Source organism: Anopheles nili, chromosome 2 (genome assembly GCF_943737925.1).
Source record: "Anopheles nili chromosome 2, idAnoNiliSN_F5_01, whole genome shotgun sequence".
In the NCBI taxonomy this organism is placed as follows: domain Eukaryota; kingdom Metazoa; phylum Arthropoda; class Insecta; order Diptera; family Culicidae; genus Anopheles; species Anopheles nili.
In genome coordinates, this window is record NC_071291.1 from 39,296,157 (window position 1) to 39,321,673 (window position 25,517).

The 25,517-nt window shown below is 45.5% G+C and overlaps 4 protein-coding genes across 4 annotated transcripts; 2 read left to right on the top strand and 2 right to left on the bottom strand.

The window, feature by feature from the left end:
• On the bottom strand, positions 1 to 1,037 carry LOC128731125 (NADH dehydrogenase [ubiquinone] 1 beta subcomplex subunit 8, mitochondrial). The gene is made up of 3 exons (XM_053824222.1): positions 937 to 1,037; positions 481 to 704; positions 1 to 411 (listed from the first exon to the last, which is right to left on the bottom strand). The coding sequence occupies exons 1-3, from the start codon at positions 1,019 to 1,021 to the stop codon at positions 196 to 198; spliced, it is 525 nt and encodes a 174-aa protein (XP_053680197.1). The 5' UTR covers positions 1,022 to 1,037; the 3' UTR covers positions 1 to 195.
• A 1,175-nt stretch (positions 1,038 to 2,212) lies between these two features.
• Positions 2,213 to 10,101, top strand: LOC128730326 (1-acyl-sn-glycerol-3-phosphate acyltransferase alpha-like). Its single transcript, XM_053823367.1, has 3 exons — positions 2,213 to 2,397; positions 7,789 to 7,922; positions 8,002 to 10,101. The coding sequence occupies exons 1-3, from the start codon at positions 2,213 to 2,215 to the stop codon at positions 8,736 to 8,738; spliced, it is 1,056 nt and encodes a 351-aa protein (XP_053679342.1). The 3' UTR covers positions 8,739 to 10,101.
• A 148-nt stretch (positions 10,102 to 10,249) lies between these two features.
• Positions 10,250 to 11,841, bottom strand: LOC128722784 (protein maelstrom homolog). The gene is made up of 3 exons (XM_053816468.1): positions 11,716 to 11,841; positions 11,446 to 11,641; positions 10,250 to 11,382 (listed from the first exon to the last, which is right to left on the bottom strand). The coding sequence occupies exons 1-3, from the start codon at positions 11,839 to 11,841 to the stop codon at positions 10,250 to 10,252; spliced, it is 1,455 nt and encodes a 484-aa protein (XP_053672443.1).
• Positions 11,842 to 13,089: 1,248 nt separating this feature from the next.
• LOC128722042 (ceramide synthase 6) lies at positions 13,090 to 25,463 on the top strand. Its single transcript, XM_053815856.1, has 5 exons — positions 13,090 to 13,274; positions 17,234 to 17,354; positions 22,210 to 22,653; positions 22,736 to 22,996; positions 23,108 to 25,463. Exons 1-5 carry the CDS (start codon positions 13,090 to 13,092, stop codon positions 23,261 to 23,263), a joined length of 1,167 nt encoding a protein of 388 aa, XP_053671831.1. The 3' UTR covers positions 23,264 to 25,463.
• Positions 25,464 to 25,517: the final 54 nt, after the last annotated feature.

Here is a 25,517-nt window from a genome sequence, read left to right on the forward strand (position 1 = left end):
TGGGCTTTGTAATTTTTTTATTTACATAGCGCGAAAAACAATTGTTGCAATCTACGATGTTATTTTGACCAGAATCAAGGTCCGGAACCGCAGGCTCGCCGGATGTGTAGTTACTGTTATTGTTGTAACCGGAAATTCAAGACAATTTCTAATCGGTTAACCGGGTCTATGTTTCCGATCAAACGTGCTGTGGATCTACTTCTTGTCGAAAGTGTAATGGTCCTTGCCTTCGTATGGGTACTGTTTGGCAAGCACTGGTCGGAACATTTTGTAATTTTCAAGCCAATAGTAAACCGCAAGGCAACCTGCCATAACACCCAAAAATGCTAGCCAATAGGTTTTCATTTCGTAGCGTAGCGGTTCAGCCGAGCCGAATCGATCTTCCGACCAGAAGTCAGTTTCCGCGTGGAGCTAAAAACCAAGCATACAACCAAACCGTGAATCACAAGCGCGAAAATCGATGCAAATAATTTATCTCACTGTATCATGAAGGTTCCTCTTCAATTCCGGAAAATCATACGGATAGTAAGGATCGCGCGCCTCTACCGGCACTTCTGGCAGCTTTGGATAGTCACCATAACCGAGACCATCGTCGGGATAGGGTTGGTATTCGGCGGCAGTTAAACCGTACTTTTTGGCAGCTGTCTCACGTTCCTTTTCCGTTTCAGGAAATTTGCTAGGCTTGAAATCTTTGTTCCACCCATCTGTAACAATACGGAGACGTAAAAAACATTAATCAGCGAGAATTTTACTGTCTGCGCAATAGAATCACTGGCACCAATTGAACGTAAACAAATCCGCAGCGCAGTGCACTGACAGGACACGGCACAGCACTGTCCGGAAAGTTACGTAAATTTGGAAAGGCTAGAATATCGCACCAACTTCCAAAACAAGACCGATTATTGATTAAATTCACAGGTCATTTCAAATACTTACGGTTTCTTACACTTGTGTATAGCAGCGCAGGGTTTCGGTTGGAAATTTGGGCTGCAAATTTGATACCCTTGATCAACGCTGCCATCGTTCAGAGTTTTTTCTGTCGTATGTTTTATGTGAAGGAAAAACTTCACTGCGTACTCAGTTTGACAGCTTCGTACTTCATTGTGCAAGAGCCAATTATACGTAGCTCAATGGTATACATTTATTATAATATAAAAATATGAGATAATATAAACTAATAGTAGACTATATAATATAAAGAAAAGCATATGGGGAAAACATTTATTGTTTCTCCTAACACAATGTTTTGTGGAAGTTTCTGGTTGCACAACCTTTTCGGATATGAAACCCGAATTTGCTAAATTTTATGGGACAGTAGAAACGTTTTGCTAGTTATCATGATATAAGCCTATTTGAGTCGATTATTTGGTATGCATAGGGTACCATAAATGAGTATCATCAGTAACAAAATTTTATGAAAACAATCTAATTTCAATCAGCCGTATTTGAGAGATCGATACTAAACACTTTTATCGTATAAAAGCTTGAAACAGTTTGAAATATAACCTCAATCCTATTATTTCGTGCTGTTTTGGAATAGAAGTTACGAAGTTTAGAAAAGAAAGGTAGCGTCCCAACGAATGGTTGACAATTTCCATCATCAAACTTGTCAGCTGGGCCGTTAGTTGCAATCTGTTATACGCTGCTCGCGCTCGAGTCGACCGTTTGCCTCGCCAGGCGCAAATTATTATTTTTCCTTCCTTCTCTCTCCGGTGCAGCTGCACGCTGTAGCACTGCGCGTCCCTGTAAATAAACAGGCCGCAGCGAGCACGTTCAGTACTCTGTCCCGATAAAAGTGTCCGTCGGTGTGGAGTTTCCACCCGCTGCCAAAGATTGCGGCCACATTTTCCGAGCCTAATGTAGTGTTGCGCGAGAAACGTTGCGAAAAAAAACCTCTCCTAGTTCGCCCGTGAAAAACCCCCGTTGGTTGGAAAATCTGCATCCGACTGCGGCAAATCCGGGAAAACGCAAAAGTGAACATGTGTTGGCGTTTAGTGCACTGTGCGAGCGATACCAATCTTCCTGCGCTGTGAAAACATCACCCCTGTGAATCCATCCCGGTGGCGCACAAACGCCTCCCAACCGAAAACCCCAGCACAAGGCGAAAAGGTCGGAAAATACATCCGTGCAACATTTCGCTCCCGGTGCTCACTGCGCATTCCACCCGGGGTGGTATTTAGGCAGCGAAAAGTGAGCAAAATCCACCGCCAAAATGATATCGAACTATGCGGAGCTATTTCTCATCTGTGCCATCATCCTGATGCCAATATGCTACGAAACGTCGAGCCGCTTTCGGTACTACTTTAAATTCGTCGTCTACTATGGGGTCGTCATCCTGAACTCGTTCCTGCTGATTCCCGTCTTCCTGTTCCGGCCCTGCAACGTGCGGAACCTTGTGTAAGTACCCTCCGTGGAAGGGGCTGTTCCTGCGCTAGCTTCTTTTGGCCACCACGTGTCCCTCCCGACAGACGAGAGAGAAACGAAATCATACGGCCGGTGAAACGATTGCGGGAAAATATGGATGGGAAAATAGACACACGGACGCGCCGCGGCAAATTAATCGATATTTTGCAGGGGCGACACATGGCTACATCAACCCGAGCTCCTTGCTCTCGTTCTCTCTCTTTCTCTCTCTCTTCTTTCCATTTGAAAATAAAAGCAAGACGGTGGGTTCCACGAATCCTTTTCTCGGCTTCCTTTTTCCTTCGAGGTGGACAGGATCAATATCCGCAGCGATTGTTGTCGGTCAGTCTGTCTTGAGTGGGGGGGGGGGGGGGGGGGGCTATGAGTAAAGATGAGTACACTCCCCACCCTCGATGGCATTTCTTTTTAAATATTGATCGCCTTGATCGTGTTTTTATAAACGGATTTCCGAATAATGCCGTTTGGCGTATCGTAAACAGAGCACTTCTTGCGTTGTAACGCCTCCCTCACCAAATATCGATTTAACAGTGGCCCTTTGGCACGGGGTGGGAGTGGGTGGAACGTGTGTCCCGCTCAAGGACACCATGCCAGTGGCTAATGGTTCTAATTGAATTTGGTGTACTGCCCGCGGTCCTCTATTGGAAAGCAAACAGACAGCAGGCTCGAACCACCATGGTAGGGTTTTTTTTCTACCATTCAGTTTGTAAACCACTTTTTTTTGGTTCGATAAAAATATTACCTAAACAGCGGCACGGATTTTGCTGGTGCGAGGTGTTGAAGTGCAGGGAATCTCGAAAGCCGAACTCCGCCTCCAACCCAACCGCATTAAAGGAGTTCAAACGGACACGGTAGCGAATTTAAAAATAATCGCTTGTTTGTAAAACATTTCGCTCTCAATGTTTACCTCCAGCCAGCTCGCGACTACGCAAGTGGTTCGTGGTTCGCCGCGCCGGGACTATTGGGTGCGAATAAAACCATTACGCGATAAATTCATTGCCCTCTCTCGCGTGGATGGAGTGGATATTTTTTTTTCTAAACTACACAGCACAAATCATGCTGCTCGCGTGGGCCCTCGCTCAAATGCAACTTATTAATAATCTTTCGCGCGCAATGCATATTTTTTGCGCAATTGCCTCGCCACTCGCCAGTACAACCGGTGGACAAATCCGTTGGTCCGTTTCCATTGGTGACATCGGTGTTTTTTCTCTTCTTCTTCTTCTGTGGGCGCCTTCTTGCACCGACCATCTTATCATCTCCCCGAGATCGTAACGCAATGAATCAGCTTATTATTGATAGGCGCAACCACACAACCGGTGTGTATGCGTATTGGTTTTTTTTGGCCTGCATACCTGTGCCCGCAACAGCACATGAACAGCGCGATCTCTGGCCACTTTCGAGCGATACGGTGCGACACTTATCAGTTGATATTTTATTCTCCGTTCGATAGAGCGCGTGGCCGGGATTCCGGTTCCATGTGGCGCGGAACTGCTAGTGCTTTATCATGCTTGAGATGCCTTATTGCGACAACACAGCTCGAGAGGATCGCTTCATTTGTTGCACTCGGTGGGTGTGTGATGGGAAAATATTTGCCCATTTCGAGATGGTTTTAGAGCAGTGTTGGATTTTTTTTAAATAAAATACATCGGACCGAAAATACAAGCCTTCAATCCCCTATCATGCATCATATCATGTGCATCAATGCAGCCGCCTTTTGCACCCACAAAAAAGCAAGGTTAATTGATCCTTTGAACGGCTTTAATGTGGAATAGATCACCCAGTACCCAGTACGAGAGCGATCCGTGAAGCCGATGGGTGGGCAGACGTGAAATTTACGCCAATACAAAGAGAACGAAACATCCGCCAACATCGTCACTGAAATCCGCCCGTACGAGAGCCATTCTGTCTGCTTCATCTTCCAAACAAAACGACCACACGAACCGAAACACGTTGCATGCAGCATTGCCGACCGAATCATGTGGAATCACTTTCCGTTCGCGTTCCATTCCATTCATCCGGTCGTTCTCCCGCGTCAGGGTGTGATCGTCGGTCGGGATTTACCATCCGCCAACGGGCCAGGGCACACGCACACACACACTCGAAAACCATGCGATCACAAAAAGAATCGCGACACACGCAAAAATCGCGACATGTGGCTCAAATGTGCGCGAGAAACGATCAAAGATCGCACACTCCATTGCGTGGTATGTTGGGTCGCATCTCGTTGGACGCTGGATTTTTTTTTCTCCTCTTCAAACCGAATGCGTTGCTTTTTGTGGTGGTGGTGCTGTGTTTACTCAATTCGGTTCAATTAGCTTTAAGTGCTCGGTTTTTGCGATCGCTCCCGGGGCTGATAACGCACGGAAGGGCCCGGGCGAAAGAACTCTCCCCAGACGGTTCGAAGGGGCAAAGAATGTGCTTCTTTCCGTTCTCCTTATGCGAAGGAGGACAGCCAGCAAAGTATCCTCGATAACATTTGTTGCTATCGCGAGATAAAATGTGCTTTTTTGTATGGAAAAAAATGCATTTTCTAAACCCTACGAACGTTATCTTGTTTTCTTTTTGTTGATGCATTTTAAAACGCATCATTTGCACACATGTCTGCGCCCTATCTATTCACACATCATTTGCGCCCTATCTATTACCCATACCTTACGGTCATGCACGTATACGGGTCTGCTGGGAGAAGAAAATGAAGGTTGTTGCGAGCATTAATTTAAAGTTTGGGTGGGAAATTTGGTCGAAACCATAGCAGAGAAAAAAAGTACGATCGTTAATGTTAATTTAGTTCATGGCGGCTGTGTTTAAGCAACTCAGCTGTAAAAAAAAACCATCATCACGTGCATTTTTTGCTGTTGTTTCTCAAGAAGCGATCAAAAGAAGAGAAATTTCGATGTTATTTAACCCAAACAAAAAACCCTCCCTTACTTTGGCTCTAGCTAAATCCGTACAAATGTCGCGCGAAAGTCCCGTGCACCGTGTCTGGCTTTTGGTGCACACGTGCGTCCTTACAGGCAGCGATTGCACGAGCGAGAACGGCCAACGGGTAATGTGTCTCTTTTTTTATTTTTTTGCGAGTTTCATCGCTGCCGTGCGACATTAGCTCAAGGCCGCTGTGGAGACAGCAAAAAATCCGTGCGCTAACACATAAACACGCATAAGCGAGGGAACAAGATGTCGCGTCGTTCTCATTCACCCACGCCGGGAAAGTGAAAAAGCAGATGCGAAACGGGGGGAGAAATGCATTGCGCAGCATAAATGATACCCCTACTCTTGCAGGGCCCTGTCGGCACGAAAGAAATGCGTTTTCACCGTGTTTTTGCATACCGCTTTGCAACGCAGAGAACGAAGAACCTTGGCCATTTGTGTGGCTCGGTTGCTTTTGTTTGTCAACCCACGCTCAAAGGGCTGCGGAGGGCAAAAAGCGCGCACACACACACACACAAAGCTTATCCTTTCCGAGCAAACATCCTTTTTTGCCATGTTCGTCCCACAGCTTTAAAGGCGTATGTTTCGAATCCTCCATGCGCTTCGGGCTGACGCAAGCCTGACGTGTTTGCGTCAAACGAACGCATTAAGATCGCCTTATCCGTCCAGGCCCAAATAATCGATGCATTATCCTTGGCTTAGCCCGACAATGCACTTTTTAACACCCGCCCGAGCGCACGGTTGCGATTTTCGTCCGTCCCCTCGTCGTCATACGGACAAACGGTGGCTCACTGAAATCGACGATAATCGATAATCGGTGGACCAGCGGAGCAGGACAAACATAAGCAAAACCACCGATAAGACTGGCCAGACACTTGGCCGATTTGTGTTTGTTGCTGACCCGCGAATGCTTCCTATCGGAATCGGGCGGTTTTATCCGCGGTCAAAGGTCAAAGCAATAAAACCGGTGGGTGTTGTAATTTCGATAAAATCGAATCTATATCGTGGATAACTACCGGCCGATTTAAATGCTTGCCTTATTGCGATTTAGAAGAAGTATAAATAAACAACGGAAATAATGCGTAGGTTTGCTTCTTGAGCATCAGCGCTTGAGGCTTATCACCGGTGGAAGGACTAAAGCCGATTTGTACGCGTCGGCAAAGTCTGGAACATGGCAAGAAGGATGGTTTTTTTGTATAGATATTGTGTCATAAAAGGGCAACCCACGCGGCACACGTCATCATCGGCTCGAAACGCATTACAACAAGGTTAGAAAAGTTGTACTTTGAACGTAATCACAGTAGGCCTGTCTTTGGGTGCTTTCCACAGTCCACCTATCTAGGAATATCTATTAATAAAATCATCCACGCATGCTCCAGTACAGGCTTACTATAATTCCTTCGAGGCTTTAAGTTTTTCGGAACTCGACGCGTGACGGTGACGGAAATTAATCCATTATCACTTACCCACCGCCCCTCTTGAGCCACCTTTGTATAATATTGCACGATGCGATAAGCGCCGAATTCAGATGAATATCAACTCCTTATCAAGTGTACTTGTTTCATGACGAACGAACCTTTTTTTTAAATCAATTCAAACCTATTGGGTGGGTTTATGCAAACATGTTCACGTACGTACTTTTCAAACCAACAAGATCTTACCTCTTAATCATGCGTTAATAATGTGCCTTACCTTGTAAGCGTCCGTAATTTATTACGCGCTCTCAAAATACGACAAGCCGCCTTATGCAGGCGATCTGACCCCGATTTTCCAGCTCGATCGAAAGGCTCTCGATAGACGGAGCTGCAGCTGGCAAGATGCGCTGGTGTGTTGCTGCAACAAGTGGTGCTGATCCTAGGCCAAGGCAAGCGCGCCTAGAACCGACCGATCACTGGCAGCCTGTTTTGGGGTCTCACCTGTCTAGCGGCTATCAACATGCGGTCGGGTGTGTTTGAATGTTCTCCACCAAACAATTAGCGAGCTAGTGTATGTAGGAGCAGCTTCACCGTGACCGGTAACTGATTCTAGTTGGCCTAGCAACCTTTCGGGGGCGAAGTAAACTAGCCACACTTGGAACAAATGTCAAAGTGTTCAGTTTCAGTGGTAGAGCAACGATCGCAAAGAGCGCTATCAATGTGTCAATACGTGCCAAGAACAGGCACGGATGAAAGCAATATGTCAGCGAGCCCACATGTGCGACGCATATGTCATTGACCTCCTCCCGTAATACTGAGGAGCCTTTTGGCGAATCAATACACTGTGAGCGCGGTGTATGCAAAGTGGAACCAGAATTAATGCAGATCGTGTATATGCCCGCCAGCTTAGGGCCTCCCTTGTCCATAATGACATTGAGCTCCTTTTAAGCGTGCGGTAATTTAAATAGTAGCTGCGGTTTCAACCGTTCTCCTTTTCTTTCTTTCTTTTTCTTATAAACAACAGACTAGCGAGCAAATTCTGTCGCGTGGCGTCGCCGATCATCAGCATGAAATGGGAGGTGCGAGGGGCCGAGTACATGGGGGAAGACCGAGCGATGGTGATGGTGGCAAACCACCAAAGTTCGTTGGACATTTTGGGTAAGTATGGCTTCCGAAGGACACCTGCGCGCAGAGCTGTCAGATAATCTACGAATCACTTCACTTTCACCCATTCTAGGGATGTTCGATTTCTGGCACCTGATGGACAAGTGCACGGTGATCGCGAAGCGGGAGTTGTTCTTTGCCTGGCCCTTCGGTTTGGCCGCCTGGCTGTCTGGGCTGATCTTCATCGATCGTCGGCACGCTCAGCGAGCGCAAACGGCCATGAACGAGTCCTCCAAAATGCTTATCGAAAAGCGCACCAAGCTGTGGGTGTTTCCGGAGGGAACGCGCCGCACGACGAACGAAATACATCCGTTCAAAAAGGGTGCCTTTCATGTGGCGGTCAGGGCGCAACTTCCGATCCTGCCGGTTGTTTACAGCTCGTACCACACGTTCCTGGACGATCGCAGTAAGATCATGAATCCGGGACACGTGATCGTGACCGCGTTGCCACCGATCGAAACAAAGGGTCTCACGAGCGACGACATACCGGAGCTGATCGAACGGACACGTCACGTTATGATCGAAACGTTTAAAGCGACGACGAAGGAGGTCGAGAACCGGTTCAATCTGAGCGGACACGGTATGGCCCCTGCGAAAGGGTCGACCGTAGCCTCTCGTCTGGCGGCCGCTGTGCCGTCGATGGTTGCAAAGAAAGCACCGCGTCAGGTGGAAACGGCCGGCACAGGAACACCGGGTGCTTGCTCCCTTCTCGAGGCAGAACCGCGGAAGGTGGAATCGCTGATGGGTGGAGACGCATCACCCATAAAGGAACCGACCGCATACCGGCGCAAGGATGTACAACGGGACTAATGAGCCGTCGTCGGATGGATTTCGTGTTGTACTAGGGGCGCTGATTACGACAGGCTCTTGCCGGACAGTGATAAGGGGTCAGATGTAGGCTTTTAAAACGGTAACATGGCTTTTTGCAATTTAAAAAGAGGAGCGTCTGAGGTGTCTGCGACACAATGGTGATCATTTTCTATTAACTATGGTCGCTAGAAAATAGAGAGCGAGAGAGAGAGAGAGCAACTAAGCAAATCATTTCGTAAAGTAATCATCACTGGATTTTGGTGCATTTGATTCCCGATACCACGTTTTTGTTCCTCCCGTATTCTAGTGCAATTCGGGTTCACAAAACTCTCTTAGAGAGCATATAAGAACAGTATAAAACGAGATGGATAATTATGTAGCAAAATGTTGACTTTGTTTTAAACGTGTAGATGTCTTCATCGGATCAGAAGATAAAAAGCGATCGAACAAGTAGGCCTTGTCAACTGCATGAACCTTGTAAGATAAGGCGGAAACGTGATTTGAATGTGCGGTGCGGAGAAAAGGTTATGAAAAGATATAACAAAAGGATTGCGATTGCTGACACGATAGAACTTGAGCCTAACTGAGTGCCATCGAAGAAGGAAGGCACACAAAACACACTCCAAAGCCCATTCCCCATCTCCCAAGTCACCTCTTATTCATTTAACCAAATGTAAAAAGTTCGTGTAAAGGCTATAAGAACTACACACGGAACCGTTGAATAGCGCAACACTTCTGTGTGTATGTGTGTGTTGATATTTTTCTGTATTAAATTATTATAATATTCTTCTTACTTGTTTTAACATTATTGATAGGAGAAGCACGAGCGACCATAGGAATACGGGGTTTTGCACTTGATTGTTTAAATGAGAGCCACGGATTTTGTGTTATGTTCAAACTGATCTCGTGTACCAATAACGTGATACAGCGTAATCAAAAAAAACCCTCAAAATCGCAAATGGTAAAAAGAATCCTTTGCTCCGAAGATGATGCTTTTCGAACGTTCACTAGGTGGTACGAGAGCTAGAAAGATGACGCAGTACCCGATCAAAGCGCGTTTTTGGGAAAAGGATCATCTCCTAGCTCAGCTGTACAGAAATATTACGGTGCGACGTACACTCAAATGTTTTCATTATATTCGAACAGTCCCGAAGTCTCCCGTCCACGAGGCTTACAAATGTTGACACAGTACACCGTATTACGGCATTTCATTCCATCGTTTTATTATAATTCGTTATTTTATGTTCGTATGTACTCTAAATGGCCTGGGATAATCGATAATAAATCAGTATGCGCAAAGATCTATCACTGTACGTTTTCATTTTGCATGTACGAGTTGAAAATGTAAGCAAATGATTTGCTCTTATTTCTAACATGATACTAAAAATGTTAAATGTCCAATAAGGATAACGTACATATAATTTTAGTATTCAAACACCGTTAGTGTAAAACAAAAAAAAATAGTTCGAAACGATATCAAAAAGTTAAATGCTTTAAGCTCATTTGAACCGTTAGCGATGGCCAGTTCCACCCAGCGGTGGAAATTGGTCTAGCATTCCTCGGCCTCGACCAGCACCACGAATGTTCGCGATTATGGTCTTTGCCTGCTTCAATGCCACACTTGAGCCCCGACCATAGCTCATTTGCTTCTGTGCTGACTCACCCCAGCTCTTATTGAACGATGAGCTGCTTGTTTCTGCATCACGTTTAATGGTTTCCTGCAGCTCGGTTTTGTCGTCATCAGGCTGGGTCTGGTGATATAGCCCGGCTGGCTGCCAACCCCATGGGTTTGTGTGCGGGTTGGCAATACCACTTCCACTGGCTCTTTCATTAGGCATTTGGGAGCTGAGGGAGCTAGAAGCCCGCCTCTCAATCACCGGTTGGGTGAGCTGGCTAACATTCGAGCTTGACATATAGGAACACTGTGACACGAACGACATCGTGTCGCAGGTGGACGGAGTTGGATTGATGTTGGCATTGGCCGGAAGATGAACGCCCGGTAGCGGTTCGATGCCCATTTCCACGCAGCAGTTATCCGAAATAACGTACGCCCATCGTACACACCGCGAAAGAGCACAATGCTTTACGTTATCTTTTGCTTCGTGAAAATCACAGCTAATTCCTTTTGTGAAATCGTAAGGATCTCGGGTGATTATTTGCTGGGCCATGTGTTCCGAAGGGAAGTTAACATGGGACATCATGTACTTCTCCGCGTTTTGCTTGAGTTGGAAGAATAGGTGTGACACCCTGCACACGATTAGCGACGAACCTTCCATATGTTGGTCTAAAATATCGCAAAGCATATTTTCCACACCCGCGACTTCATCCTGGTTCGTGAACAGCAACGGCATGCTCTCGCCCTTCAGCAGAAAGCTCAACAGCTTCATGGCAATTTCGTCAAAGTCTTTCTCTCCCATCGCATTGGGTGGATTTGGAAGCTGATGATCTTCGTCTGAATGTGTCTGCGCCTCTAAAGCCATCCCGAGAGGAAGCGGACCGGGATTAATTAACATATGCAGTTTGTCCTTCACTCCACCCTCCAGGCTGTACCGTATTACACCCAACTCGGCAGGAATGTAGCTACCGGTCGAGGTGACGCAGAAGTATCCCATCGAGATTATGTAAAAGTCCTGGCTTTCAAGCGCTGAAATGAACAAACAATCCCATTTGTAAGCATGTCTCTTATTTGCTCAATGCCTCGACTTACCATTTTTAGCCACAGCGTCGCTTACTAATGATGTGACGCGTGATATTTTCTGCTCCTCCTTCAACTCTTTTTCACGCCTTTCAGCATCTATTCTCGAGAACGGTATGCCCAGATTCGTGAACTTTTCGCCATGGGTAGATTCGATTTTCTGCTTTGCCATTTGTTCGTAGGGTAGGCGTTGGTGTTGATTCATTTTCTGTGAAACATGATACATGCAAAATTTTAATAGCACGATCGTGCTTTTATTTGGCGCACTACATTCTCACTAACCGGCCAAATAGCTCCAGCTAACGACGTAACGTCATGGATCGACTTAAAATTACGACCCTTTGCCTCTTCTTTCTTTTTGAACTCCATCATGAAATAATAAAAAGCATTTTTCTTTTTAGACGGCATGTTTGCGAAATTTTATACACAGTCCACTAAAACTGCTGACAATAGTTATACACGATAAGTCATGCATGCATTAACTTTGATTATTTGGCATTTCTTGAATGCGAGAGCTGTTGACAAACGCTTCTACTTTCATTATTAACCAGCGAGGTTAGCTCAGTCAAAGACAAAATATAATTAATCTCAACGAAAGTTTTGAATAACTTAAGCTCAAATCGTGTTCTTCACTGCTACCATTGGAATGGATGTGTATCAGAAAAATGAAAAAGAAACGAGGTTTCGATGATTTAACATTGCTACGGTTAAATAAAGGAAAAATGTGTAGCTTCAGCGGTGTGTTCTAATAGTTGTACTAAATATTGCGTAGAGTCACGCGTTTACAATGTACTCTCGAAATTGCGAATTGCATCCCGTTCCGGTGCTACAGCTCTGTTCTGGGAGCACGCAAGAAATGAAGCTGGTGGCTTAAGCAGCACCCACAGCTGTCAAAATATGGTCAACTTGAAACCCGTACAATTGTTACGAGCAAAAAACACCTTCAATAAAAGCAATAGAGACACTGCGCCTGCTGTTATTATTTTTCCACCGGAACGGAGTACACCCGATACGGCGCCATCGTTTATCGCGTGAGCTCATCGGTTGAGGCATGTGTCGTATGCCGTACTGCACGGGGTCAGTCAGGTGTGGATGAAGTGCTACGGCCTCGTTACGATCGACCGTCCTATTATCGATTCGTTGGCGTACGAACACCGCCGCGCCCGTCCCAAAGCTGGCTGCTAACCAAAACGTTACGCTAAGAAAGAATCCTTCTCGCCGAAGGTCGTGTTTGTGCCCTTTTGCCGGTTATTCTTTTCGGGTATTTACTTTCAGTCCACTGGATGGTTCGTGTCATGCAGCTCTGATAAGCAGCCATCGTTTTTAATCTTCACCCAATCGGTGCGCATCATGTGTTGGTTGCCGTTTGTTGATTGTTTCTGCTAGAGCGACCATTTACTAACCCGCCCACCCGTGGAATTGTGCGGACGTCGGCGTGAATGTGAGCAGTGATAGGGCTGTGCGAGAGTGCGTTTTAATTATCATCCCGTTCGCTTCGTTCTAGCCAGTGAAAATCTTGTGAATCTGAAACCAAACGTGTCTGAGTGTTCTTGTGTCAGGGTAGGAGTGTGGCCACTCCCCGAAAAAAAATATATTTAAGTGAAATCGTAGTGCGCGTAACGGAATAACCCAGCTTTCCAGCGGACCGGCTGCACCATGGAAATGTTTCGGATCGTTTCCAACACGTTCTGGTCGACCAGAGTGTGGCTTCCACCGAACGTCACCTGGGAAGACATCCGGCCGGGTGTACGTCCCGATGTAAACCACGCCGACTACCGGCACTTGATCTACCCGATTCCGCTGGCCGCGGTCATCATCTTGCTGCGATGGGTCGTCGAACGGTAGGTGTGCGGGTAAAAGCAAGCTGGCAAATGGCAAAGAAAACGTGGATATCATCCTCCCCAATTCCCGTCGTCTCCCGTCGACGAACGTGTATTAGCAATACGCCGCGTACACATAACCTCAATTGGAGTGCACCCGGACGAGGAGAGAGCGCCGTTTCTCCGTTAGCGCGCGTAGTAACGCAAAATTCGGTCCAATGTTTGCTCGATCATCGGTCCGAGCCATTGTAGCGGGGCATTGTTTGGACAGGGATTGGTTGGGGGCTGTGTGGTCGTTCTGCTGTGTGGTGGCCGTTATGGAAGGCAAAAAATCGGTTACGCCCTTATAACTTCCGAAAACGGGTACAATCAATGTGGAAAAAGGAATGATCAATGCGTGTGCATTCCTTGTCGCGCTCTTCATTAGCGCAATATGGGAGCCAGTGGCGTATTTCGACGATGGTTCAAATGCTGGTTGCTTACACCTTCTTACCCTGAAATTGTACTCTATTTTCCACACGGGATACGATTTTTTCTTGGTGATCATTGTTCTCCAAGCGATTGTCAGTTTTTCTTTCATACTGAATAACTTAAAATCATGGCCAATGTTGATCTTACCGACCGGGATCGCTTTACGTTTTGAAGAAAAAACACACGAATCTTTCGCCTAAAAATGCCGTTTGAATTCGTTATGGTTTTCCTCCACTTTTTTGTGCCTACTTTCACCGGTCATCCGTGTGGGATTTTCTCTCACTCTCTTTCGTCGATATTCTCCGCAAGTGCCAACTAAACGCGCTCTCTGCACTATGTTCGCTCCACGCGCATGCAGTCAATGATCAAGTGCATAATTTATGTTTATGGTTGCAGCCAGTCGAGAGTCGTAGCATTCTTTGATTGCCGCCGTTTTTTTAACGGAACTATCGATGAGAGGTGTCGATGCTACGCAAAGCGGGTCCGTTGAAATTCTTGAAGCCATAATCGCTTTGTTCGGGTTGTTCAAAAGAAGTTTTTATGATTTAAATGCGTTCAATAACGTGCGAATTTAGTAAAATTAATTTGTACTTTTTCCCCAACGCTCACAACCCACATTTTGTTGCGAAAGAAGTGCACTTTCCAGGCATGATGGAAAACCGAAAATCACGTTTCTTCGAGTGTACTTTGAAGGCATGATCCATCACCGCTCTGGTCGCGATAAGAATCGTTGACTTCGACCTCCAACAGTTCATTATCATTCGTCACCGTCGTCATGCGCGCATGATGTGTCCAAGTTCCCAGTTCTTGTAACCGATGTCCGATGCCACCGTTCGTTTGAACCCAAAAAGAGAACCTTCAGCAAAACAGCGGTACCCCTTGGTGCAGTTATGTGTCGCCTATCGCTGGATTAGGCGGAAACTGATAATGAGCAATCTAATCAGCCTGAAGCCACGCTAGACATTGCAAAATGCCTGCCAACAAGTTGGTATACGACAACAATACACACCTACGGGAGGAATCGCATGCTAAGGGGGGCAGGTTACGTAATATGAGCATGTCTTTGCCGTGCGTGATACACTGGAATGGCTCCGGGGAACCAAAAAGTGCAATAGGTCACGATCATGTGCAATTTAACGATCCTGGAACCACATCCAGGCGTGTTTAAATTCTTAGCAAAATGTGTGTTTTGTGTGCATTCCTTACAGCTGTTGCAGTTGTTGTTTTGTAGCTTTCCGTGAATCACAACGGTTGACTCATGGATCGCCTGAGCCATCGCACGTCATCGCCATCTAAGTTGGCGTTTTATTTTTTTTTTCGACTTAAGCACAACTCATCCGGGGGTGGCGATTGTGTGCTGTCATTTTGTCCCCCTCCCTCCCTCTCAGTTTCACAGGAAAGATAACAATATATGACGGGCGTATGTTTCGAACGGTTGGTTTACGATTGGAAACTAGTTATATCTTTCGGCTTTTCTTCCGGACTCCGTAGGCCGAGAAACGTGATCGCGATAACGTGAAGTATTTTCTATCGGGCGTTTTATTTTTTTATCCTGATCATCCTGCTTTTTTTGAGGAAATTACTTTAAATTTGGTCTATGAATGGATCGTGGCTTCTTATTTAACAAATACTATAACGAATACTGCTTGTGGACGTTTTTCGTGGCATTTGCCTTTTGTTGAATACGTTGACGAAACGGTTATTGAAAAACAATGTAGTGTATAATATCTTCGCGATATTTACCTCTGTTGTTTATCTTGATCGACAATGCACTTACCGTATCTGAGCTATATTAAAAACACTTAAAAAAGTCAACTACGTAGCAGCACAGCATTCTTCATTTATCGTTAGTGGAAATACGCCTATGCAAACAGGAAAAGGTTTAATTTATTGAGAGCTTAAACATTCTCATCACCCATGGTCTCATGGTTTCAATGGTGTCATTTGTGGGTTGAAGATTTTATTTGATCTGAAAAAATTCTGTTACTTTATTTAACTCGTTGATGGTTTTTGTTTGTCACCAAGTAGTTTACGAGATTTTTACGTGTGCTTCTTAAGATTCCAAGTATTGTACATACATTTTGTTGCATTTAGCGACATGCATTTTACGCAAATTCTCCATAAAACCGTTTCGCATTACTCAAATACTTGTTGCTCTTTATCTTCTCCGTATGGTAATACTTCCACAAATCTACCAACTCCGCGGTCTTATCTTTCCGTGCCATTTTCGGTAACGTTATCGTTTTATTTGCCCCAGGTGTATGCCTTATCATAGACGACAAACTTTTGAATAGTGGGTACATTACATACAACATATTACACACAATTTCTTGTATGTTGTTTGTTAAATTTTGTAATACATTTAATAATAGCAGGATTAGATTACGTCAGAAGCGAAACATTACAGAAAAACTGATTATATCTTGATCGATTTCATATAATGTATATATTTTAGGTACAAAATGTGATTTAGTGTGGACGCTGCGTTTGTTTTGGTACCAACAGGCGTTCAAGTATGTTTAATCTTATTTGTTCATGACGATCGTTCTTATCTGTCTGGCTTCTCTGCATCTTCTATTGTCCACTCCCGTTAATAGTCGCATTTTTATGTTTGAATGAACTTTTCGTGCATCAGGTTTTTCTTGTTGGTTCCATTACTTTGTAAAGATTTGCAAACCGCAGATATTTTGGTATGCCTTTGTCTTTTAGTTCATAAAAAGTTGATTTCATCGCTGAAGATCACTGTTGATTGCATCTCACAACCGTTGTTACTTATCTGTTCCCCAAAAATTACACACGAACTGGGTAAAGCTTGGAACCACGACAGCACGATGACTATTGATAATTTTTGTCCATGAAACGGACTACAATGTGTTAACAAACTAGCAAGGCTGTGCAAGGCAGATCCTGATACAAAGCCTCGCCCCGTGAACTAGTCACTACAGCGCGCTTAAGGCTCCGATTTTGATAAGTTATCGATAGCAATAAAATGATTCGAAGGTTCGTTTCATCGACCAATATTCGGAAAGGGTAATTTTCGCTGAATCATTTTAAAATAGCAGTAAAGGTGCTTGCTCGAATTGCTCAATATACCACCAGCACATCATTCAACGACATGTCTAATAGCACAGAGTGGATTAAGAAGAACTGGAAATCAAATGTAGCACTTTTTGACGGGCACAATCTGTCGGTAGTATGTCAAAAGATATTCGATTAGATTGTGACCATAAATGCCACGTAACAGTTGAACATATTATGCCAAATTCGGATGATATAGATGGTACGAAAAGTGTTGTTAGTATAGTCTTATCAATAATTTCTATTTTGCTCGATAAAACACATTAATTGAAGGGGAAATAGTGGGGTAAAGCGGAACGTTTTAAAGTCGGATGCGATGAATAAAATCTTGGACAAAGCATGTTTTGGCTTCCTTTAAAAAACAAATTAATGCACGTTATTACTCACTTAAAGTTGACGTTAATTTTGAATGATCTTTATCTTTGTTGCAGATACTGGATTGCCCCGATCGGTAAAGCGATCGGTATTAAAAGCACCGGACCAAAGCCACCCAAACCAAACAAAGTCCTAGAAGCGGCGTACAATGTCAACAGCAGGCTCAGCCACAAAACGGTAAGCATTATTTCGCAGATGGACAACCATTTAATGGTGATTCATTACAGTACGAGCTAATGAGTAATGTCAGGGAATTGTTTCGGGGTTTTCATACAACCCTTAACCCGATGGTAATGGTCTTCTCTTTTTTCTGCTGCGTCCCTGTTTCATGAGCGACAGTAGGGAATCTAATGTATCGACTGGTTAATTGAATATTTATCGTCAGTCTTTGTGCCTTAAAGCACCCTTCATCGTCCAATAAAGGGTCAGTAACTCTTCCGAAAATAGTTAAACCCTCATTTCACGTAGGACTGGCCTCTATTTCGCGTAATATCATCGACGTTTTAGTTGGTGTGCACTATATTGCCGAGGTTAAGCGAGGTTAATGTGGTCAGTTTCAACCAGTATAACCATTATATGCTGCTGCTGCTGCTTTTACCAATAATCATGCTGGTGTCTCGTGGTGCCATCAGAACAGCGATCCCAAAATGGTATGAATCAATTTCTGAAGCAATCGCTCGAAGCGGAAGTGATAAGCCCCCCGTGCTGCCGCTGCGACTATCTCTGCCGGCCTTGCTGGTCTTCAAGCTGTACTGTAAACAGTAATAAGCGAAAGAGATTGAAGATTAGCGACAAGAAATTGCACCGGATGTCCGGACACGGATCGAGCATGTGCAGCGAAACGGAAAATATCGCGCTTTTCCGTGCTGTCCCACGTGGCGTTGGTGTTTTGTTGATTGATAACGCGGTGCCATTTCACGTGGACGTTGTTAATTAATGCAATGCGCTGTATATTTCATCGCTGGAGTGTATGGTGAAAATGCGCATGGATCGGAGAGACAGAATGAAACAAATGGACCTCCACTGTGGCAGTAATTACGCACACGAATCGAATGGAATTGTAACGCTAAAACGTGCCTTGGGTGTGCTTATTCCACACTGCAACTTTTCCACTATGTAGCGCACATAATCTAGAGAAAGAAAATTATGATCCGGGTTATGCTCCAAAGGGCAAACACCCAGACGGGACTTCGAGCTAACAAACCGACACCAGGGAAAACGATAATGGCCACCGGTGGTGTAGATCGATACGTCGTGTTTGCTAGGTAAATCACGCAAAATGTCGCTCGAAATGAATCGTTTCGGGGCCCACACGTCTGGGAAAGGCTAGGTGCCTGATGGTCCAGGGTCGGTTCGCTTATCGTTCGATCGAAAGTTACATTATTCACCCCTTTTACTACGTTTGTTATAGACCGCGCGCGTGCATTAATGGTGGCGTCGGTGGCTCCAAATTGGACATGGCCTTTTATATGTGATACATTTTCCGACCATAACCTGCGCCGGGAAGGAAAAATCCTACGGTACGCGTTTGCACTGGCGGCTTTTGTTCACGTTGTGGGGTAATATTTCCCTAGCTTTTCACACGCCCACCTTTCCCGCTTCATCAGCGGCACGAAATTAAGGCCCATTAGCTGTATTCTAATGCAGCAAGGCTTGTGACGAATGCTGCTGCGTTGCCCTTTTGTCCGGTTTTCGTGCTGCATTTGCAATGCATGCGCAAATGCTATTTGAAAAGGACAATAACAATAACGTATGATCGTGTTCAGGTCTCCGTTTTTTCTTTACAAATTAACTTGGCGTTTCTTCTGCAATTGTCAATACGCAGCTTTGAGTTGCTTCTGTCCCTCATTTTTTTGGATGTAGAATAGAATATTCTCCCAAACCCGCCAAGCGTTAGATGATGAATTATTGATTACTAAACGTGCTGCTGGTGGGGGCGGTTTCTGCTCAAAGAAATCCACTTCATACTGATTTATTAATCCCGCACCATGTTTTAGTCACTCTTCATTGGGATCTGTCTATAAAAATTAGCTCCTGCTGTCCTCGTTACACCGCCACGGAACGTCCGGTTTCCCAATTTGACGCAGGACCAATTTCATTTCGATTGTGTGCATATGATCCTGGCCCGCTAGCATGTCGGTGTTTGCATAACCATGTGCAGCACGAATTGAAAAAGGGTGGACAAATTAATATCCCCCACTTCGGGATGGGCACGGAAACTGCACTTGCTGCGTTTTGCGACAGCCGCAACAGCAACCACTGGGAAAAAGTAGACGAAGAGTTGAAGCCGCCTCCACAGTAAACAGAACCGCTCCCGACACTCCGGGTTTAAACCACCGTCACGGAGATATCGCTGGTGATCGCGACGATGACGACGACGACGACGACGACGGAAGACGTGGAATTTACGCGGCTGGAATATTTAATCTTATGTCTCCGGCTCTCGATTGGGACAACCAGCTCGTAATCAGGAAGCGAATACCCCGGGAACGGTGGAGCGAGCAATGGGGCGTTAGACAGCCGCGTCCCGTGTCGATGTGTGTATTCTGAGCCCCCGTCCTTTCGTGGACTCTAACGTCGGTGTCCGTACTTCGTCTCCCTCGGTATGGAGCTGCTATCTGAAAGGGGGTATCTTTTACTGACTTCTTGCTTCTTTTTTTTCTTTCCCTCACTAGTAGCATTGCTCGCATCCATAGAGGCCCATTTGTGACCATAGTGTCGCCAAACCCCGTGGGGTGGGTACGATAATGAAATTGACGCGAACCAACAATCCCGAGTGCTTCGTCTCGTACAGACACACACACTTGTGTGGTTCGCTTAGAATTTGCGGCGGGGGAATTACGCGAAAAACTGCACTCCAGCAGGAGGTTCTCTCGATCGCGCGCGACTTAGTGCTGTTTGCATGGTGATTATGTAAGCAACCGTGTGTATGCGTGCACACGACGATGGTCAACTTGCACGTTCGCGTTCCGTTGGTATCTGACATTGTGGAACCGTGCGCTCAGCATCGGCACACGTGTGTATTCGTTTTTGGGGGTCACACCGGTCCGAATTTCCGTCCGAATATGCACACAAAAATCACTTCTTCTGAGCTGTCAATGCTAGCATGCAAAAGCAACGTGTTCGTATTTCAATTGAGCCGTAACAGCAACGGTTGGCTTTGGGTCGTGAACTGCTAAAATTCAATCAATCGTGTAACGCACAAACGTTGGCTTTCAGACTCACACCGGTGTACCACCTCGGACACACGGGGGTAGTAACGCATGAATATTGAATGGCGAATGGCGCGCGAGTTTATTTCCTTGGCCCCGTCCAGCGGGTTAGAGGCCCAACACCCCGAGGAACCCACCCTCGGAGCCAGAGAGAGAGAGGGTACTAATGAAATTATCATGCATTGGGGTGCTCGAGCTTGATTTTTCCTTGCACAGACCGCAGGAGCATGATGACCCTAGGTGGCGCATGTCACGGGGAAACGATCGCGCTCAATAAATGCTGGTAAATGGGTAGTCGATTTACGTTGCGACACAGGGTGTCTAGATGCTGATTTTGATTTTGAAGCGAACAAAAAATCTCTCCTTCAAATATTGACACGTTTTTTCTGCCGATCTTCCATCTTTTGCTGGGCAAAAAAGAAAAAAAGAAACCCGCACTAAGGGTGCACTTAAACATTGCGGGCCCTTCTCGTGTACGTCCGTAAGCATGAGCTCCTCTCCGTGTTACGTTGTTTATTATCCATTTGGCAGGCCACTTTCGATGGCCACAAGGCACTTCTCCCCGGTCGGACTTGGCGGCTGTCCTCACGATTTGTGCGTCGCTGCGATAATCTTGTTGCCGACCCCAAGCGCGTGTTTCCATAGCGCGATGCGGAATTTCGCTCCCAAACACTCACTGAAAGGCGTTTCATTATTCATAATGCCAAAAATACACACATCGATAGGTCGTTTCGTAACGCGGCTCGTAAGAACAACCACGATGGAGGTGGGAAGTGTGCTATCATGAAGGACTGCATATGCTGCTCTATTTGCCATCGGCGCTTGTTGACCTCTAGCACTCTAGCACGCTTTTTTTTGTTGTTGCTGTGTTATTTCTCAAATTTAACCCCCTCGGTGGTTAAACTGGGACGAAGAGATCGTGGAGAGGTGTGTGGTGCGTTCCGATTGCTTAGAGCGTGGCGAAATTCTGACCGCGAACCGTTGAGAAATGTGTTACGATTTGAATTGGAGAGCTCAATACGATGGAAGCGAACGCCTGCAAGGAGAAAGTGTTGATTTAGGGCTTGATTTTGTGAAACAATTTGGTGGCAGTCGAGATGAGTTGCAAGAATGTATGGGTAGTAGCGGGTTTGGCGTAAGAAGCTCGTGTTGGAGACGAAGACGAATGACTCCAAAGCAATCAGCGCATTCGTGATGTGATATTTTAATTTAGCATATTGCTGTTTTTTTTTCTTAGGTAGCATTGGTGAATGTATCCTCAATTCAAGTACACCCAAAACACACGGCTTGTGTCCGTTTTGTTCGGTCTCGCGAAGCCAAACTAGAAGCGATTCCGTACAAATGCCCAATTGGACAATCTAATTTGTCCATATGGGCGGTGTGCTATATTTTTTTTACCGGCTAACCACATCGTCAAGTAAAGCAAATCTTACGCCTCGAAAAGTGTACCGAAAAGCATAGCACAATGTCGAACGATTTCTTAGCATTTTCTCTTAGTGCGCTTCTTTTTGCTTCCGATTTCTCCTGTTTGGATCCGGCTGCGTACCACCGGGTTTCTGATTGAAATTCAACCAACGGACGGGGCTTTTTGGGCAGTAAAAGCCAACATCGAAAGTAATCGCATTGCTTGCGGGTTTTTTCTGCTCTCCCCATTTGGTTGGGACTGAAGGCTTTCAGCAGGGTTCAGTTTCAGTTTGTCCCAACTTTAATTTTACACACTGACCCAAGTACATTCAATTTTTACATGGGCTGTTAGAGGCGCTTCGAACGGGAGAAAAACATGATGCATTTTTGTTTTTTTTTTCCTTCACCCTCCCCAGACCGTACGGTTGATGAAACAGGTGGACCTTTCCGAGCGACAGATCGAGTACTGGTGGCGTCGCCGCCGGGCCCAAGACAAACCGACGACACTGGTAAAGTTCTGCGAAACCTCCTGGCGATGCATCTACTACACATACAGCTTCATCTTCGGTTGCATCGTGATGTGGGACAAACCGTGGCTGTGGGACATCAAGAACTGCTGGTACGGCTACCCACACCAGTCGGTCACGAACGACATCTGGTGGTACTACATGATCTCGATGGCCTTCTACTGGTCGCTAACCGCCTCTCAGTTCTACGATGTGAAGCGGAAAGACTTCTGGCAGATGTTTGCCCACCACATGATTACGATTCTGCTGATGGCGCTTAGCTGGGTGTGCAATCTGCACCGTGTCGGTTCGTTGGTCCTGCTCGTGCACGATTGTGCCGATATTTTCCTGGAGGTAAGTGTGACCTGCGGGGGAAAATCCTGCAACGTGCAAGTGTGTTAATGTGCCCCTTTTTTCCGTACCGTTTTTTTTTCAGTCCGCAAAGCTGACGAAGTACGCACAGTACCAGAAGGTGTGCGACACGATCTTTGCCATCTTCACCGTGGTGTGGATCGTTACGCGATTGATCCTGTATCCGCGAGTGATTTACAGTTCGTCCGTCGAAGCGCCACAGATTCTGCCCATGTTCCCGGCGTATTACATCTTCAACACGCTGCTCATACTCCTGCTCGTTCTGCACGTGTGCTGGACGTACCTGATCGTGCAGATCGCGATCAAGGCAATCAAATCGGGTCAGGTATGTGGCGCACAATCAAATCCAAATGTGCCGTGAGGTGTATGAAAGGATGTGCACTATATTTCTCTCTCTCTCTTTCTCTTTCGCTTTGTTCCTTTGGCCCTCTCACAGATGGAAGGAGACGTACGGTCCAGCTCCAGTGATGAGATATCCGACAGCTCGGAAAACTCCCGCCCGGTGCTAACGAACGGTGGAACGCCAAAAAGGCAACCGAGCAAGAACGGCACGGCGGCCAGTGTGACCGCTTCCCCGAAGAAAAAGCAGTAAGGAGGATTGACTCGTTACGATAACCCTTCCGCATTTTTGAGGCAGGTCAAAACGACGGTTCCGATTCAGAACGAACAGGTGCAGGGCGTGACAGATTAGGATAGAATCATTGTTTGGACAGGGTACGAGAAACCAGTTAATTTTTTCAGTTTATTTCGTTTGTTCATTTCTTTACGGTAGCGTTCAGTTAAGCGTTAGGATCATAGGTAAACGCAATTGATGAGCATCCCTTTTGTCGGGAAGCAAAAAGGGAGACGACGAGTCCTCCCAAGGAGAGCCTGAGGCTCGTGTTATCGAGCAAAGCGCATTAGAAAGATTGCGAGAAACAGGAGGTTCAGATCGAAGTTGAAATCGCATAAGCTAGAAATAAGTATTTATTAGCTAAGTGAAACATAGAGAAGGCGAGCATTCACGCACGGAGCGAATAGTAATAGTGAATTTGGTGACAGAGTGAACAAAGGCAGATTGTGCTGATCGTTCCGGGAAGGAAGTATGCGTGAGACGGACTCGAGCTTGAGTTGAAACAAACGGCTTGGACATGGGCACTGTTGCGAGAATAAATCGTGCAAAAATCACTAAACGGCGGCCTTTTCGGCGGGCATGTTGATCGCTAAAAGGCGCACCAAATATCGTACTACGTATGTGACACGAATTGCTTTCGTGCTGTTTTGCGCTTGGATGAGTCCTTGTAGCACAGGAGATTGATTGTTTGCGCAGTGGAGAGAACGATGTAAATTCAAACAACTCCATCACTCCAAATCAGAAGCCATCACGTTGTCGAAGATCATGCATCGCCTTAATAAAACGCGCGAAAACGGAAATTGGCACCATAAAACGTGCACTAGCCGCTGCCAAACGAATAAAGCATGGCTCATCTAAGTGTAAGCGTTGAAGCAGCCAAGAGGTAAGTGAACATTTGGTTCTGAAATCAGCACCGTGTACACCGTGGTTTGATTAAGAGATGTTGTTTAAAGCAAAATGTCACAATTTTGTGATTTTCGACACATTCGTTTAAATACTCGTTGTTGTGGCAATGTGGCACATCTTGAATTTGCTTTATTCATACCTTTTTAAATGTGCGTACGTTAACCGTGAGTGATTAGTTTCGTGAAACAGTAAGCAACACCTTTCTAACAAACAATACGATGTAACGGAACGGAGATCGATGCGCTTTATGTGTGTGCTTCATTCTCATTGCTTCGCACACACGACCGGCGAAAAGCGCAAAGCCTTCCCAATCCGACGAATGATCTCTCGCTCGTTTTGAGGAACATTTCCAACGTAGTTTCATTCACACTACCAAAGTATAAACTAACTGAATTGATTAACAAAATCGTTATATATATATTACGGTGTTGACATCGATGATGAGCTGCTATTTTGTAGAGCCGATGTTACCGGAACACAATTATGCAAAGCTAGCCACGATCAAATATTGGGCCTCTGCCCTCCGTGCTCGTAAAATATCCCGCATAAGACTGCATAGCAGAATGGAATCGTGTTCGTGGCTGATGTTGTAAAACGCGTGACAAGAGAAAACACAAGAACAATATTAACTCCATTTCCTTTTAGTAGAAAAATTAATAAATAAATGAATCGCAGCGCGATGGTGATAGAACACTGAAAATTTGAAGATTTTTTAAACGAACACAAACCGATAGAAGAAGCAGACAGTGGCAGACCCATAGAATATAGGATAAAATTTTGTAACATAACATTAACTCTTTCGCAAAGACAATGTCAGTTTTAAAACATTCGCTTCAGTGCCCTTATAAAGAATACATCGTACAATCTTTTCCCTTCAATTTTGTTTTTTTTCGAAATCCACTATGCAGCTGATAGCCTAGCATCAATAAGGACGTAATCGCGTTGCGAAACGGTTTAGGAACATTCGTTCAATGTTACGTCGCGTTCGCGACCAGACCTGATTTTCGCCACGATGCGGAATTTCCCCCAAGGGTTTGCTTATCTTTTTTTTCGTTACATGATGAAATCGGAACGAACCCGTGTACCGGCTAACATTTGCGAACCCAAATCCATATTATTAATCTGTATTATGCGTAAGAGACACAGCGCTTCTTTTGCTGTTGTGCAGGATGACGGGGCGCGAGAAGTGCCGCAGTTAGACTAGGGACGTGAACAAATGAAATGTTTAGGGAATCGCATCACGAATAAAAACTGTACCAATAGTTAAAATAAAACCAGTCTCATGGGATCAATTAAAGCTGTAGAATGTCCGAATTAGTTTGGGTGG

Coding starts and splice junctions, on each gene's coding strand:
- LOC128730326 (XM_053823367.1), top strand. CDS start 2,213: ATGATATCGAACTATGCGGAGCTATTTCTCATCTGTGCCATCATCCTG. Junction 2,398..7,788: donor TGCAACGTGCGGAACCTTGT/GTAAGTACCCTC, acceptor TATAAACAACAG/ACTAGCGAGCAAATTCTGTC. Junction 7,923..8,001: donor AAGTTCGTTGGACATTTTGG/GTAAGTATGGCT, acceptor CACCCATTCTAG/GGATGTTCGATTTCTGGCAC.
- LOC128731125 (XM_053824222.1), bottom strand. CDS start 1,021: ATGGCAGCGTTGATCAAGGGTATCAAATTTGCAGCCCAAATTTCCAAC. Junction 705..936: donor ATACACAAGTGTAAGAAACC/GTAAGTATTTGA, acceptor GTATTGTTACAG/ATGGGTGGAACAAAGATTTC. Junction 412..480: donor AGAGGAACCTTCATGATACA/GTGAGATAAATT, acceptor CTTGGTTTTTAG/CTCCACGCGGAAACTGACTT.
- LOC128722784 (XM_053816468.1), bottom strand. CDS start 11,841: ATGCCGTCTAAAAAGAAAAATGCTTTTTATTATTTCATGATGGAGTTC. Junction 11,642..11,715: donor TAGCTGGAGCTATTTGGCCG/GTTAGTGAGAAT, acceptor CATGTTTCACAG/AAAATGAATCAACACCAACG. Junction 11,383..11,445: donor CGACGCTGTGGCTAAAAATG/GTAAGTCGAGGC, acceptor TGTTCATTTCAG/CGCTTGAAAGCCAGGACTTT.
- LOC128722042 (XM_053815856.1), top strand. CDS start 13,090: ATGGAAATGTTTCGGATCGTTTCCAACACGTTCTGGTCGACCAGAGTG. Junction 13,275..17,233: donor CTGCGATGGGTCGTCGAACG/GTAGGTGTGCGG, acceptor TCTTTGTTGCAG/ATACTGGATTGCCCCGATCG. Junction 22,997..23,107: donor AGGCAATCAAATCGGGTCAG/GTATGTGGCGCA, acceptor GCCCTCTCACAG/ATGGAAGGAGACGTACGGTC.